The sequence below is a fragment of the Dromaius novaehollandiae genome, chromosome 5, assembly GCF_036370855.1.
Source record: "Dromaius novaehollandiae isolate bDroNov1 chromosome 5, bDroNov1.hap1, whole genome shotgun sequence".
In the NCBI taxonomy this organism is placed as follows: domain Eukaryota; kingdom Metazoa; phylum Chordata; class Aves; order Casuariiformes; family Dromaiidae; genus Dromaius; species Dromaius novaehollandiae.
The window spans coordinates 59,291,526-59,308,766 of NC_088102.1; the positions used below are offsets into that span (position 1 = coordinate 59,291,526).

The window sequence follows — 17,241 nt, forward strand, 5'->3', positions numbered from 1 at the left end:
GAATAGGTCCCTAAATGTACTGAACCTAGATCTGTTTCCTGCCATGGTAGCTGTAAAGTAATAAGATATCCTAAATGAAAGGCACAGAGAAATGTTTCAATTCATAGAAGGAATCACAGTGAAAGTTTGCAGCAGTAACAGATTAAATTTTGAAAATAGTTTCTGAAATTCTAGATATTTTTCTGTTGTTTTTTCTTGATTACTTTCTTGCAGTTTTTTTTCGCCTCCCACCAGTAAAGTGAAAATCAGTGCGTCCTCTAAAAGACCACTATCATACACTCCTTGATATTTGTGTGGAAAAATGGAAGGGGTGCAGATGTATGGTGTACGAATACATGTTTTCTTAAAGTTTTTAATACTGGTATTTCAAATTGTACAAGACGTAATGAAGGTTCTGTCCAAAATTAGTCTTATTGTGACTTTTGTCCAAGTGATAATCTATCAGGGTCAGAATGGAGAGGAGAAAATCAGCAATCAGCTAGATGATCAACAAACTAATGGGGTGCCCTATGGCCTCTTTTGAGAAATTATTGTTCTAGGCTCTTTTTACTTTCCCTGTGGAAGTGAAAAGTAGCTAGACAAACAGCTGTGCATCATTATTAATTTTTTCTGAAAGAAGACAAATGGAAAGCCCACTAATAAGAAACGAGTGTTTTTCTCAGTCCTGTATGTGTGTGATATATATATGTTTTATAATCTGATAATCTGTGATAATCTGTTTAGCTAAATCAGCCAGGAAAAACCTTAAGTAACTGAAGTTTAAGGTAGAGGATTGAATACAGGGGAAGATACTTCCTAGTTTATAGAGGGGGGGAAAATGCAAGAGCCTGATGGTGACCATATATAATGTGACAGATAACATGCCTTGAATGGTAAACGATGAATCTGACTTTGAGGAAGTTGCAGTGATGGAGCATGAATTGTTGATTGTACTGAAGGTCTTTTGCAGATCACCCAGGAATATGGTGCCAAGCTGATGATGGTTGCCTGAAGCAGATGTGAGCTTGGAGAAAACAAATCAGCAGGCCTGATTTTCTTCCAGCAAAATCTAGGTTTAGGCTGGAGAGGAAAATGAGTTTGAGGGCTTGAAGTCAAGACATACTGCATGGCAAGGGAAGGACAGGTCCAAAGCCTGTCTCTGTTTCAAGTAGCTGCAGATCTGTAACCTTAAATGCTGAATGTGAGTTGTCTTTTCATCAAAGCAGTGATGTAAGGTATATGAATACTCATAGAGAATGATTCACTTGCTAACTATGTCTTCATACTCTTAAGATCAACAGATTGTATGCCCTTTAAAGTAATTACTACAGATAAATCTAAGCTGCTGAATTTCAATCTGGATTTCAAGCACTGAGAGTATTGGAATTGATGTTTTATTTTATCACCTTGTGAAAACAAATCTAGTTGGTCTCCAAATTCAAAGATGATTTAGTTGGGGATGCCTTTTTGTATCTATACTGTTCATACAAAGATACAGTTTTATTTCCCATTTGCACAGATTTCTACCCAAAGTTTATCTCAGAAGTCTTAGTTTGACAGGGGAAAATATTTTTTTATTGCAACACAGTGAGTCATAGTTTTATTCCAGTACAGTGCAGATGGTAGTATCTGTTTTAATAGTACATAATCAGAACATCTTATTCTAATTATTTTGCAGTAAGATTTATAAATTAGATTCTGTGATGATCATAAACTAATGTATGTAATCCAATCAGTTCCCAAACCAAAGTATTTTAAAACTTTCTCTAGCAAAGACCTTGGACAGGTAAATCCAGTATCTTAAACAGGTAAGAGACCAGCACTAAGCATCCTGGGAAGACAAAGTTTCTGCGTTTCGCTAGATGGTATTATTCACTGTGCACAGTATTAGGTGGGAGATGTACTAAGATTTTTTTCATCAAACTTTTTCAACCTTTTATTTAAAATGTAATATCACTCCAGAGTTCATAATGAAATTTGTTGCATATATTCAATGCCTTGGTGAAATTTCAGCCAGTGATAAGCCGTACTATCAGTAACCAGCTTTTACAACACTTCCATTTGCTGCATATAGTGGTTCTCATTAGGTGTAAAGGGATGTTTTCACAATACAATTAATATGAGGTCTTACCTGAAATTTAGTGTTAATTCTGTTCCTTTCCTTCATGCAGGAAAACCTCTTTATCGGGCTTTTATGCCTGATCTCAGATAAGAAGTTAGAATTTGGGCTTTGGTTCAGTTATGATTGTAGCCTCCCTATGTGCTTTGCGGTGAGGGTGCAAGTGAAAAATTGCGTAAAAATGGGTCATCTTTCACTGATCTTATCATCACTCCCTAAACAATTCCAAGAGCAGATTTATGATCACCTCATAGACTAGCAGAAAAGATGTTGAAATAAGTCACTGGATCCTGAAATGTGTCCAAGCGTGAATTGACAACTGCAGGAACACTGAGACTGTAGGTAATGCAGGAAGAGCTTTAACCCAGGTACTTAGACATGGATCCCAGCTACCCTTGTTAACTGTGCATTAAATGTACTTGCAGTGGAGGGGGAGACAGAAACCAGCTGGAATTAAAATACCTGTGTAACATGCAAATGCTATGTTTGCAAAGTGTTATGCAACCTGATTATGCTTTTTGAGGTTTTATGGGGGGTGGGGTGGGGGTGGGAGTAGTGGGGTCTTTATAAACATTCTTTGTAAGATGTAATAATTTGACATTACATTTTTACATTTTTGCAAAATATAATAATTTTACATCAAATAATTATTTCAAGGGAATAAATACAAATATTAAAATTGTATTTGGAGTGACTTGTATGGACTAGAAGCATAGTCTGATTGTAAAATATTAATGAAAGCAAGACGTGTAATTCTCTTAAAGAATGTGTTAATTGCCTCTGGAAAAAAATCAAAAATAATTAAGCAAATAATTTCATTTTATTTCCTGAAAGTAGTCTTCCATGTTTTCTTAAAGAAAAGTATATATACAAAATATTTTAGTGTTAATATGAATTATATTAAACCTGAACATCTGAGAGTCAAAAACATAAATGATTAGTTAAATGATTTTGAACTGTTGCATGTTGTTTCTTGAATGAGGAATTAAAATCTTCAATATAGGAAGCTGAACATATCCAAAGTAGTAATCTTCTATGAAACAGCAAAGAACAATTCATAGTCTGATCTGCCAAACTTCAGATGTACAAAGGGAAAATGGTAATAGAACCTTTTGTTACTAGAAGAAAGGAGAGTTGTTATAACAAGCTATTGTGCAAGGTAAAAATCTGTTCTGGCCTGCACTGCAGAACATTTGGTAGTGTGTTGTGAAAAGTACTTAACAGTCTACAACAGTTGTTCATCTGTACTTTGTCCAGTGTGTGCTACATTTCCTAACAGTTGTAAGCTAGGCTAAAGATTAGAAAACTGTTGCAAAAATTGTAGTCATATTTTGTTTTGCTTTGTTTGTACCCTCTAATTAAGAAATTTGGTAATACCTTCAGTTTAGTTTGTAGGTTGTAAAGCCCAGCTTGTGCTCACTTCACATAAGAATAAACTACTTGCAAAATGAAAGATTGTAGATGTAAGATTGCATTTATTTAACATGGGGGGAGAGGAGGTTGTGTTTAAAGTGAACTTTTTTTTTTTTTTGGTACAAGAGGGAATTCATGCTCTAGAACCTGTTTTGGATTCACTAGTCATTGTTAATCTTTGATTTAATCAGAGGTTTGGAGTATCTGAGGGCTAATAGACAAGAATGGGACTAGCAGCTGCTCACTTCCTTTGAAAACCCAGATGTGGGCCCTCAGATGCAGAGGTTCTAAAGGAGTTAAGACTGATAAAACTGTCATGCTAGGTAGGTTGCATGTAAATATCATTTCCAGAGCAAATGGTTTTCATTTGCTTTTGTTAACTAACAGGTAAACTGTACTGTTTCTGTCATGTAGCTAAACTATCACTTATCAGTAAGGGCTACTAGAGAAGAAATAATTTCATTGTGAGAGAGCAGTTTAGTATTTGTTAACATAGCCTCATTTTCTTCATGTGGCAAAAAGCTGGGTATGTTTTTCGGAATTAGTAAAATTCTCATGAATATCTCCACTTGGAATCTTTGAAGGCACAAGAAGGCACAGAATGCAGTCAACTAAATTTTTCTCTAATAAAGTAGCAAATTGGATTTTACATACAAATTTAGTCTAAAGTTAGTTCTTTAGACTAAAGTTGTCATGATCACTGATATGAGAGCAGACTTTGAACCAGTTTCTGCAAAATGAAATAAACTCAATCTGAAGAATCTGACAGTGAACTTTTGATTTCCTTTTGTATCGTGTAATCAAAGGAACAGTTAGTTAATTCCATCCAGTGATTTGATTAGTTGTTCAATCTTTTTTTCTGCTGTTTTTGATTTTATGCACTGTCCCTTGGCCACAGATATAAGAAACTTGTGAAAAGCTTGTCATAATCAGTTGATAGCTGTTAAGGTTAGCTGTTAAGGGCATTGCAAGCTCATTAACATGAAATCATTTAATTTTGTGGCCTTTTTACTGAATAGGTCCCTATAGAGGCATTGTAATTAAGCAATAAAATATGCGATAGAGTTATTACCTCAAGAAACTCCACACATTTATTTGCAGTAGAAGCAACTATGAGTAGTAAACCTTTCATACAGTTCTGAAAAGCTGCTCTGAGTTTCAACATCAAGCACTGTAAAGTGAGACAGGATGCATAAGGGCCTGACACTAAGTATCCCCTCAGATATGGTTACTGTTTGGGACTGTAGCTTTGTACTAGAGGACTTCTGGCCACGCTGTAATGACATTCGCACCCTTTAAGGTAATATAAGAATTGTTTCATTTATCTTCTGTGTCAGTACAAAGTTTTTTAAATCCATTTACTTCAGAACCAGTAAAATTTGACTAACTTTATAACAACGTATTGCTTCATATACAATTATACTGTAGCATTTGCATTAACAACTGCAATTTTTCAGTTTGTTTCAATCTTAAGAATTTTTGGTAGGACTAGCAGTAACACAGTAGTACAGATTTTAGTGCAGGCTTTAATTTGTCAAACACTTCTTAGTCATTGCTATTTGTCTTTGCAAATTTGATTTCAAAATACTTTTCTTACTAAAACTGTGAAGAACGCTTTAATTTCAAGTGGCATGACGTGGCATGTCTCTTTGCAAAGAATGTCAGCTATTGCACAGTTTTGTGATTCTGAGTCTGTACTGGAAATGGAAGAGAAATTTCTGCTCTGACAATGTTAAAAATTCTGTGAGTGCTTAGAGCAGAATATACAGTAGAGCTTTTGCTGCTGTGCTACCTGACCCATAATGACAAACATGCAGATTTGTGGAGTTGTGCTATCTGTAGCACTATCCTGAAAAACTTGCCAAAAATGATTGTCTTTTAAGTAGGTAATATGGAGCTTTTCAAGCAGAATAAAATTCAGAAATTAAAGAACCTGCAAGATGTCATGACTTTTGTTGCCAAAAGAGGATTTGCCTGTTGTTTAATTTTACCTTTTTGAACAGCTGACTGACTTGGGAAGTGTTGAGCTGTGCTTCCAAGGAGGGAGAAAGGGAATAGTAGAATGATACAATGAGAAAATAATTAAATTTATGCATATATGCTTCTTAACTAAAATAGATCTAGCCTTGCAAAAGAGATCCTCTATGATACCTCCACTGAGGCAATGAAATTGTAGAACAGGGAGGTAGCTGTATAAACATTGAAAGCCTGGAGGCTGTTCCCATTAATTTTCACATGTACAGGTCTTAAATGGGATGCATTTATTGGAGTGCTTCTAGCCATTAAATCATTCTCAGAAACTCTGAAGACAAAAACATGTTTAGGTGTCTTTTTAAAAATATTTCTGACTGTATTTGGTTTGGGAGCTGTGCTCTATGGGGGAGAGAAGCTTCCGTTCTTTGCCATTGTATCTGCAAGAAGCAATCTCATTTTTTTTCACTTAATACATTACTCGTAACCACAGACATTTCTGTAGCTTAAAATTCAGGGTCTTCCCCATTACCTGTTGTGCTAGTGAAGAAAATGTTTATTTGCACTGTTTCATGTATCAGAAAGGTTTTCTCTAGATTTGTTTTTAGGTAAGTATTTTAATTAACCACTTAAACACGAACAGCCAGACTTTTGTAACCTATGTGTGTTCATTAGAATGGTTGAATTCCAATTTTGTGTGCCCTGAAAGTAATGGGAATTCACAATAAAAAGAGAACAAAAGTGATCCTTTATATACACCCTGTTGATAAACCAATATGCAGATAGCATCCTGAACTTAGTATGTAAATATGTATATAAAAAAGGGAAGAATATTGAATTCATGAATGGGTCTGTTTCAAGGTACAGCTCTTGCATTCTGTTTGTGGTAAGAATGGCATTTTTTTGATTTGCAAAACTTTCAAAAGCTTTCTGAATGAAATGTGAGAACAAACCTGTAAGCCAAAATGACTAAACTGGAATATGATAGCTATGGAGATTCATATGTGAAACTAGTTTTGCTGAGCAGTTAGTCTCTTTCAGCAAGCAATGTATATACTTTTTAAGTTTTGCAAACTCAAATAGACAGGCATCCCTGTGCATGGAACTGTGGCTATGCATTTTGTTGCTTAGTCCTATATATCTTGCATATTTTGCAAGGAAAAATTAAACTTGGTTTGATTTGCCCTTCATGACATGATTTAACACTGAAACTTGTTCATTTAATTTACACTTGATATTTTGGTTTATCGGAAATGGGGCAGTCGAGAGAGTTCTTCTATTAACCTGATGTGTATTCCTCTTCAAGTCACGTTCATCTCTCTGCCATTAGTGTTCACATCTATAAAATGTATGTGTAAGTTATGCTCTTCCGTGAGGTAGTCTTTGGGTCTGACAAAAAGTGTCACATAGTAGTTAAGAGTTTCATATTTGGTAAGACCATTTGTCTAGAAGTTCAACTGCTATTCAACACTCTTCCGGTGAGGAGAAATGTTACAAGACTGAGTGCAGTAGCTTAGTCTGTCATGATTCTATATTGACTGATGGGGCAATTTTTAATATTTTATTTAAGAAAAGAGAAAGGATATGGAGTCAAATTTAATTGACAGATCACTGTTACTTTTGAACCATTTTGCATGGAGTTTTAGAAGCTTTTATTTCAAAATATTATATGTAATTGTATCTTCAATCACTTCAGCCATCTAAGCTTTTAATGAAATAATTTATAAATGTGTAATTATCTGTTAAACCGTTTAGCGCTCCATGAATGTATCTGTTAAATTTTACTACAATTTACATTTGCATAGCACTCAGAATAAATTCTCTGAAATGGTTGGCAGACACAGCTTGATGGGCTTTGTGGTTGTTAAGAACTTGAGAATGCCTGGCGTGCTTGGTGATGAAGGATGCTATATATAACAGTAGACTTCCAAGTTCTCTCTTGTATCTTGTGCCATTGCATATATCAGACTTGATTCATGCAGCATGCTGGGCGCTACAGAACTCTTTTGTAAAAATATAAGAAGAGTGCACAAAGTACTCAAAACTGGATATATAATTACCTGAAATTTACTTATTTCAGGGTGACAGTTGAGCGGGAAACAGTAGTAATTTGCATAGATGAGAGTGAAATAAACACTTGAGTGGGTCTTCAGTGTGGCTCATGCTGTTAAGACGCATTCCTAGCTAAACAGGTTTTCCCGTGAGGAAATAGAGCGTTGTCATAGAACAAGTCATCAGAGAGACCTATGTATCTGGGCACACATTCATTTATGGGCTTCCTCTTGTTCCCTCTCAAGTCAGCTGCTGGTTTCAGTGGGTGCATAACTGAGCTCCTAGTCTCTAGTCATCTTGGTATTCGTATTTCTGCCAGAGCCTGATGGAAAAATGGGAATAAAGGATGTCACATTTTTCTTGCCAGCTGTAATAACATTTCTTCAGCTGGGAGATACTACAAGTTTCTCTCACCTATGCAAAGTTTAAAAAAAACAGAATGTTTCTTTTGGATGTCAAGTTACTGATTTGTGTCTGTATTGCAACATTGCCACCCCATATAATGCTTTCTCTTGTAATTAGTAAATTGTGTTTATCCTTAAAGTATGGAAAGTCAGTATGATAGCAGAATATACCATTCTTTGATTTTAGAAATAAGTTGTGGCAGAATGTCTGATTCAGCTACTTCCTTACTTGTTGGCCAGATTCTGCAGGGAATTGGCTTTTCCACATTCTGAATAAAGGAGGAGCAAAATCAAAAAATGTGTCATTTTAGATCAGGATTTAACTTGCCATGGAGAATTTTTGCCTTTTAGTTATAAAAATTCTGTAGTCAAAGAAAGGGAAAAACCTAAGATGGCTTTTTGCAAAGATATTTTCATTGATACTCAGGAAGGAATCAATATAAGAAAGCAGTGTTCATAAGCATAAACCTTAAACTGACACAGCTATAAAATGTATATTTTTTTTCAGTGATGAGATGGGTGATGTGGGATGTGGTGCTTTTAGTAGTGACCCATTTGTTGTTTTTAGTTTCAATGTTTTAATCCAGGCAGATTCACTTATGTTGAGTTTGCTGTTTCTGGCAGAAGTGTATCTTTTCTTTGTTTCCCACAGATGCTTTCCTCAAAATAGCTACTGAGGCTTAAATTTATGCAGAAGTACTTGATATTATCAGTTCCTGTTAGTGCGAATTAAGTGTGTTTGTGTTCACAGATGCAGAGTGGGTGATATTAAACCAGCCTAGTGATGTTTCCAATTATTTGTAAATTGCTGTACAAAATGTTTCAGTGACGGGAAAGAAAGAAAGGTAGACCAGGAGACTGATCACCCTACACGTGCATTATACTGAACGTGACAGGAGACAGAGCACTTGGTCAGGCAGACTTTTAGTCTGAGCCTGCATGACTGTTCTTATGGTGGCGGGGTTCCAAAAACACGTAGCCATTCTCTGCCTGAGTCATATGAATTTTGATGGACACCTGTCTAGATTATACTACAAAGATACATAAACATGGAGGCACTAGGATGAAGGGTTCTGTGGGTTCTGAAGACTAAGCTGGTTGATTAGTGTCTGCTCTTTGATGTTGGCAAAGCAGCTGATTTTTAAAATAGTCCTCTGTGCACATAAAGGAAGGGAAGGAAGTAGACACTGTGGGCAGATTTAAAAATCAGGCTCCCATACACTTCTTTGAGGCATCAGATCTTCTGACCCTATCGTAGCATTGGCAGTCTTCAATGAAACAGCTATGTTTTCAGACTGATATTCAAAACAGCACCTGCGTAAGTCATACCACAGTTACAGCAAAGTCTTCACAGTGCTCACATACACTTCTGTAGCCATAGTGGGATTTATGCACATGCACTTATTTGCTAAATAGAATGAATTCATTAGTAAATGCTTATTCTGCTAAATTAGTTTCATGACAGCTTAGTAGGTTAGAAGAACAATCTCTATTTATAAAACTTACTGAAATGCAGGAAGGCAAACATATTGAACATTAGGATTTTCCATTAGGAATTGGCCTGATCAACTAGGCTTGTCATGGCCAGGCTGAGAAGCCTATGCTTCAGGGAGATTTTAAAAAGCCTATTCTTGACCCATAAGAAATTTTTCTCTTAATTCTCAAGGATAAAAAACTGTTGTTTTGTTGTTGCTGGGTTTTTTTTCAATATAGTTTGTTTGAAGTGTTAGGATTTTTACAGAGTATAGCTTTGAATCTTTTTGTTAATCCCATGTACCTAATCTCTCAGTTTATTTCAAGGTCTTGTCTTCTGTTATACCCTATGGCAAAGAGTTCATTCATGCATGACTGTGATTACTTTTTACTGTGTTTACTTTTATTATGATTTCTCACTTTTCAATTTATTAGAGCAACAATTTACTTTCACAGTATCATTCATTATATCATTTCTCAGCTGAAATTTACCAACTTTCACAATCTTTAGATTTTCTTCTTTTTTACAGGCATAGGTTCTGGAATGAAGTGACCTACATGATACTTAGTTAAAGTGTTGGCCTTCATGAGAGAAAACTTGAAGTTGTGATCTTGAGATTAGTGAATATCTCAGATCAGAAGGGAAAGAAAAAAACAACACAGTTATTTTAAATGTCATGATTTTGTGGGGCGTAACTTTGTTATTGTTGTCGTCTCAATATTTTATGGCTAAATGTGAACTGTAGTACCAAGTCTGACTTCTGTATACTATTCACCTTTGCACCTTAAGACCAGAAGTGTTCACGTTTTGGTTCAGAAACTTTCCTCACATATATTTCACCATGCTTTACTCATTTGAACTTTAAATCCAAAGCATTGATTCATTGTGTTGTTTTGAAATTTTAATTAGCTAGAAATTTGAGTAGCTCAATGGCAACTGAACTAAAATAATTTTTCCCACTTAATATAGTAATGCATAATGCAATTTTGGTTTTAAGACTTGCAAAATCAGAAGTTACAGAATTTCCCTTGTTAATGTGTATAACAGAGATAAAGGTTTTTATTTTTATATATATATATTTATGCACACACAGTCTTAACCAATTTTTGATTGCTTGAGGACCTGAATGAAGGATTTGTGCATCTGATAGCAAATGTAAAATTAAATTAGGAAGTGCTTTTTTAACGTTTTTATGAACTATGTTTTATATATAAAAAAGCTTAAGGAGTAAAGGGCTTCCTATGGTTGATTAAAAACTGCTGAAGAGAGGAGCTGAAGAAACCTCACTTTTTACACATGCCATTCTGTCAGCATCAGCTTTTATACTTAAGGATGAGACTTGGTACAAACATGAGTCAGGAAATTCAGTTATGGTACCAATAGCAACTGTAACTTGATATTCATGGGTCCTGTGGAGGAGTTACTCTTAGGGGATTTGTGCTTCCAAAGTATCATGAAGTATCAGCCAAAGCACTTACGGTATTTTTAAGTGTTTTCTTTTCCTTTTTTTCCTTTTTTTCCCTCTTTCTAAAGAAGTTGTTCAATTTCCGACTCAGATTTGCAAATCTAACGGGTGTATTTTTGAAAACAGATGTTTGACTTTGTGGTTTTACTATCAGATTTCAGTAAATTTAAATGCATTCAGTCCCTGTCATATATTTTTATTGAAATTATTTAGTAAAATATGCTTACGTGGCATAGTTCTTTCTGCCTGCAACTCTAACTTTTATCAGCAGCACAGGACCTGGTGGTTCTACAATGCCAGGGTAATACCGAGGTACCAGCGTACCTGAGTTTTATAGGTCATTTCCATCATGAGGCATTGTACTAGCTCTGCCTAAGGATGTCTACGTATGGGGACTTCCAGCAATATGTTGACTAGAAACTTTCCCAGTTCTTCTGCCACTTCCAGATGGTTCAGCTTCAGGTCTCTGTGCAGCTTTGGGAAGTCTGCATTTCTTTCTAGTGGGTGTGGGTAGTTTCTTTTTGTTTTTTGTTTTTTTTCCCCCTCTGCCATGGACGCTTTACACTTTCTAAATAAACTCCCTAGTTGAAAAATATCTTTTATTAATTCCTGTTTTGGTTACACTTAAAAAAAATCTGTAATGTGATTGTTTCCTTTTATTTACTATGTAAATGGTAATAGAGGAAGTGTCCTATTTACCCTTCCACCTGTTCTAATGAAGCATATGAAAAGGAAATAAAGAAAGTAGTGTCTATATTAACAAATAAGTGAAATTTAAGCCTTAATGTGAATAGGATTTCTGGCTGGGTAGCCCTGAATGATGCTATATAAGTAGTGTTCCTTAGGCTGTCATTCTAGTCATGATCTGAAATCCTTCTATTCCTAGCAGCTGCAGATAGTTATTTAAGGCTGAGGATTAACTTAATGAGAGAGGTATGCCAGTTTTTAAAAGACCAGAGTCCAGATATGTATTTGTAAGTCTTACATTTGGCGGTGTCTTGCGAATTCCTGAGCCAGGTTAGAGAGATGAATTAGCAGTTGTGGACCCATGGAGTGACTGCATAGAGTGCAGCATATGGCTGGGGGAGGTTGGGGGTGGAAATCATGCACAATTCTTCATTACACCTTAGGAGGCATCTTGCAGTTGAGAAAACCATGGAGGACTTCTGAAGCTTTGCCAAGGCACTTAATATTTCCTTATACCATTAAGTACAAAGCAGTGTGATACTTTGAATCTTTAAAATGGTTTATAAATACATATTTATTCATCCCAGCAAGATAGGTGGTGGCATTTAACTATTAGCTATGTCTGTTAAATTTGAGAGGAGACTGAAGGCCACACAAAGCGTTGAATATTAAGGCAAGCTCTGGATTTCGAGAGTTCTTAGCACAAACCACACCCCTCTCCACAACTGATAACATTGGCAACATCATTATTAGCAGCAACCTTGAAAAACATCTGACTCAGGAGTTGCCTAAATGCTCATGTTCTTATCTCTGGACAGCTGCTGGTTCAAGGCAGCCATGAAAGATTCAAATTTAATTAAGGTTTTTCATGACTATGAAGACTATCTTGACTAGTGAATATGCCTATTAAATATTATGTTCTGTTGGCACAGTAAGCTATAGTTTTACCTAAGGAAAATAGGTTAAGGAATTTGCAAGGGATATTGGCTGCAAGCACAACAGTTCTAGCAGAGATTGTTCTTCATCTTATTTGAAATGCAAATCTTAGATTGGGGTTTATAGGGTAAAGCTCGCTGAGCAAAATAAATTTAGAGCTTTCAGATCAGTTTGCTCTGCACTTCCTGGAAGATCTTATTACTTATGTAATTATAACAAACAGGGTTGCGATTTCTTTATCTGTGGGTTGGGCTCTAAATTATTATGAGCATGTGGCTTAGAAGGGATGATAATGATTTAGGCTTATGTCTGCTTAACAGTAAAACTTTCGCTATTAATAATGAATGCTTTTTACTGATTGGGGAAAAATATATTCTTCTCTCCTTAGAGTCCTGAAAAGGTGAGTTAATTGGTTCCTCTATTTTTCTGCTATAAATTAATCTGGGTATAGTTGTGAAAGTTAGAACATTAAATATTAATGCTAATATTAAAGCTTTTACTTTAATATTGGAGATAAAGAAGCTTTTTCAGGTTTTCTGATGACTAAAGAAAAACTGCTTTTCAAAGTATGTATGTTTTTTATACATGCAGATAAGTCATGATGTTTTGCATCTGTTAATGTCACTCAAGAAGCAAAAATAAAAACAATCGCAATTAAAAAGCCAGCAAATATACATATTCTTTTTGTGGCATTCACCATGCTGTGGGATTGATACAGGTGTCTTGCTGTTTAAAAAAAAAAAAAAAAAAAAAAAAAAGCCAAAAAATCCACAGCTATAGAAATATAGATCAGAAATGGTAACTGTAACCTTTTGGGATCTAAGAAGCTGTTTTCATATTATTGCTAAGAACAGTCAAACTGGAAGAAGGGAGTGTCTGGGAAAATAAGACTTGCCTGAAGCTCATGCAACAGGTCTGTCTAGAAAAAGATGTTAAGCAAGTAATATTACATTATTACTCTGGAGCAAAGCACTTTACTTTTATTAATAAATCATGTATTGTTTGACCAGCCGGTTTTACTCTAGCTTGATTCAGTTAAGCAGCAAATATACCATGCATACGGATGAGAAGGCAAGGAGGAGTGTAGATGTTGGGAGGAGATACGAGACTTAGATATGGTGGTATTTTTCAACAAAATAATTTTTCTGTTTCATGTCAAGGTCTTGATTGAAAGTTTTGCTGTTACCAAAATGTCAAATTTATAATGTAATAATTTAGTATTTCCTGTAGCTTTTCCACTACAGATGGTCAAATACTATATTTGAAGTTTGGAAGAATGGCAGTCCTGCATTTCTTTTTAATAATAAATGTGAATTGCTGTAGCTGCTTTAGGCACAGAGCAAAATCTTACAATACAAATAAGAGCATGCAGTGCCACCTAACAATATAAACTCTGTGCTATTTCTAATATTTTTTACTTTTTTTCTTCCTTCTAATCTTGAGTTGGTCTACTGTCGTGATTCACCAACACAGAGGGTGGCCATAGGTTTCTGGGGGAGTGGATCTTTTCTGCCATATAAACTAAAGGATCAAGGTAGCTTAGGTGCATCCTTGGCAGCTGCTTACCATAGGTGGATTTCCCTTTGCTGCGGTGGTTGTTGCCAGTTATGGTCGCTTTGAACTAGGAGAAATTTTGCGAAGGAGGAGGATCAGGTACCTCTAATGTATTTAGTGAATCTGCTAAGCTACTGGCATGTAAATGTGACAACAGAAGATGGAAACTTACCAAAATCAACAAGTTGAATCAACAGAGTCAAAGGGAGTGTCTTGAAAGTGTGGATCACGTGTAGGTGTTCTGAAATTTTAACTTTGTCAGCTGACGTACGACTTTCAAGATTACTCAATCTGAACATAATTTGTGGTATTTCTTTTACCGTTAAATAAACATTTGAGGCAGCTGCTATAAAGATTAGATGCATTTTGGGGAAATTTAATTACATTTAGCATTGTCTACACTTAAATAACTATTTTGACAAAAAAGGAGAGACAAAACCAAGCATTCATTTACATTAATCTTTGCCTTGGGGGACACTAAAGACTTTTCTTCCATTTTCTAATATGACATTCTCGTGTTGCTCTTCACATGTATTTGATCTGAAGTTAAATAATGGCTTACCCATTATGACAAACTATAGTTTGTCATGGCAGAGCTGAAATTAGAAAGTAGTTCCTGACTCTCATTTCTCCATCTGTCCCTTTAGATACTTTTGTTATATACATTGACCATAATGGCATAGGACACGTACACTTACTGATAACATGGAGGTTATTAATGAATGAATTTTCTGTGTATCTTTGTGAATATTTCACCAGTGCCATGGAGAAGAGCCTGTGTCTTAGGATTCTTGATTTGTGAAAGAGGCAAATAATTCTGATTTGTTAGTATTAAAAAAAAATCCATTGTCTTGGGCTTATTACTGAGTTTCAGCATTTCTCATGGTTTTCCCACGGTGGAGAAGGTTGAAATGAAATCAACTTTCAATTTAGAAAATTCTGGTTAGGAATAAGGTGCAGATGAATTCTAGGTTTCCAGTGTATTTGAGATTGTTTGTTTCCTTTTGCTGGCTTTACTAAAATCTAGTCAAAAAATCAAAATTAATATTAATTAGGCTGTATTTTTGTTAAGTGGACTTTTGCTTGCATGGCTTAATTTACAGTGTAACAGTGAAATAAATTTTCTATGGAGTCTGATCTTAGTATGATACATATGCTTTCATCTGTCTTTTCAGTAGGAAGAGTAAAGGTCTGAACAAATCATAGATCATGGCCTCCGACGCTAGTCATATGCTTGAAGCAGCTTTGGAGCAGATGGATGACATCATTGCAGGTATAATAATGCATTATTTTACATCCATCTACTTTGGGATCTAACCATGTTAGTTTTTTGTCCCTCCTACAGTTTTCTTGTGTTGTTTTTTATTGTTTTTCTCAAATTGTCATTTTTTCTACAATAGACAAATTTCTGTGGTTTTCACTAAGACTGTAGCATCTCCTTAGCTGGCTAGCATTTATCCAAATTTATACCTATGTATATGTGTGTGTTTGTATATATACATATATACATACACACACACTTGATAGCTATGCTATCAGTTACTTTCCTGTCCTAGTGAGTTAGAATGTATAATTCTCCCTTCTCCAGCAGTGGAACTATGAATTTCTTTTTGCACAAATGTGTGCTAGAAAGGGATATGATGCAAAACGCCATTTGCTGTCTTCTGATGCTCTCATGATGTGGCAATTAAAAATCCTTCTCTTAGTATTCTAGCATCCGAGATGAGGAGTTGATCTCTGTGGTTAGGACTCAGTAGCCTTGGGGTTTGTGCCAACACACCATTCAGTATGAGCTATTCTGCCACAAGAAGTATCTGGGTAGGGCTGTGATCTCATTTTTGCACAGTGGGAAAGCATTCAAGAGAGCTTTTTAAATTTAAATGGTGACACCAATACTGTGCCTTCATTTTTTTTTTTCCTTAGTGCTGAAGATGACATCAGCCTCTTGTTGCTGCAGTTGTGACTTCTTTCCTAGTAAAGTTTACACTCCAAAGACTGATAAGGAGCTTCAAATATTAGCATCTGACCAGCCATAACTAGTCAGGTAGTCTGTATCTAGGATTTTTAGTTTAAAGTATTTTCAGATTATTTACTCAGATCCATGTATGAATGTTCACTTTATTTCAGATGTGCAAGCCTTAACATACTACTAAGATAAAAGTATAAAAACTGCTAAGATAAAAGTATAAAAATATATTAAAAAAGTGAATGTGATAGATATGACTCCACAAATAACTTATCACACAAGCAAAACAAGTTCCAGGCAAATAGGAAAGTTTAGGAATGTATTTCCTCCTCCCTTCTTTTTCTGAACAACCCATTTTTCAAACAAGGTTTTAGGCAGTAGAAGTTGTTTGGGATTTTATTTTTTTTACCTGTTGACTTACAAAACATGTCAACAGATACTCAGGAAGAGCGGTGTTCTTCTCTCAGATACGTAAACGGAGAAAAAGAAGAGTAAGTTCCAAACCATAATTCAGAAATCAGGGAATTGGAATAACTTCTCAGCCATCTCAAATCCAGGGTGAGAATCCTAGGTAATCCTGGGTAGAGTGACATAGAAGCCCATATCCCTTTCATTATGATATTGAACCTGTGCTCCTAAATCATCCGTGTATGTCTGGAAATTTTGACTCTGTATCTCCCTCCTTTAATTTGTACACAGCCCAGCACACGGTGGTGATATCGTGAACGCATATATATCTCTCTTCCATTATTTAGAAAAAAAAGCAAAAAAGAGACGTGTCATATTAGAAATGGATTTTCTTTCAGGGGTTGTCAGAGCTTTTTGTATGCTTTCTTTCTAAGGAAGGGATTAGAAAACTTGTCTTGATTTATTGAGGATTTTCAGGATCGTTATTCCATAGGATTTCATCTCCTTCATTCTTTCATGTTAGTAGAACATGCTTCCAACATATCTCAAATTATCCAATATCTCCTCTTATGAGCTGTAAACAACATGCATGTAAACAACAAATAGATCTGTCTCCTTGTTTATCTGTTTATCTATGTTTTGTTTAGAAAATGTTTCAGCTTTACATGAAGATGCCATTTCACACTCACTTCCAAAAAGTTCAGTTAGAGTATAAGCCCTGGCATTTTTTCCACTGAGAGGATAACATTGCTACTCAATGGCAACCATGATCTTCCAAAAGCTCTGAAAATGGTTGTTGTGAAGCTAGTTCTG

At 35.5% G+C, this 17,241-nt stretch overlaps 1 protein-coding gene across 13 annotated transcripts in view; it reads left to right on the plus strand.

Moving 5' to 3' along the window:
* The window catches only part of PPFIBP2 (PPFIA binding protein 2), a 110,447-nt gene that overhangs the window by 4,591 nt on the left and 88,615 nt on the right, over positions 1–17,241 (plus strand). For 4 of the 13 annotated variants that reach the window (XM_026104430.2, XM_026104437.2, XM_026104438.2 and 1 more), the window contains exons 1-2: positions 12,792–12,900; positions 15,230–15,327. The exons of 2 other annotated variants lie outside the window; for them this stretch is intronic. In XM_026104430.2, coding sequence (XP_025960215.1) covers positions 15,264–15,327 — 64 coding nt within the window. In that variant the 5' untranslated portion in view covers positions 12,792–12,900; positions 15,230–15,263. Of the gene's footprint in view, positions 1–12,791; positions 12,901–15,229; positions 15,328–17,241 lie in introns of those variants that run through there. 7 more of the 13 variants (XM_064512952.1, XM_026104431.2, XM_026104433.2 and 4 more) reach the window with 4 other exon arrangements.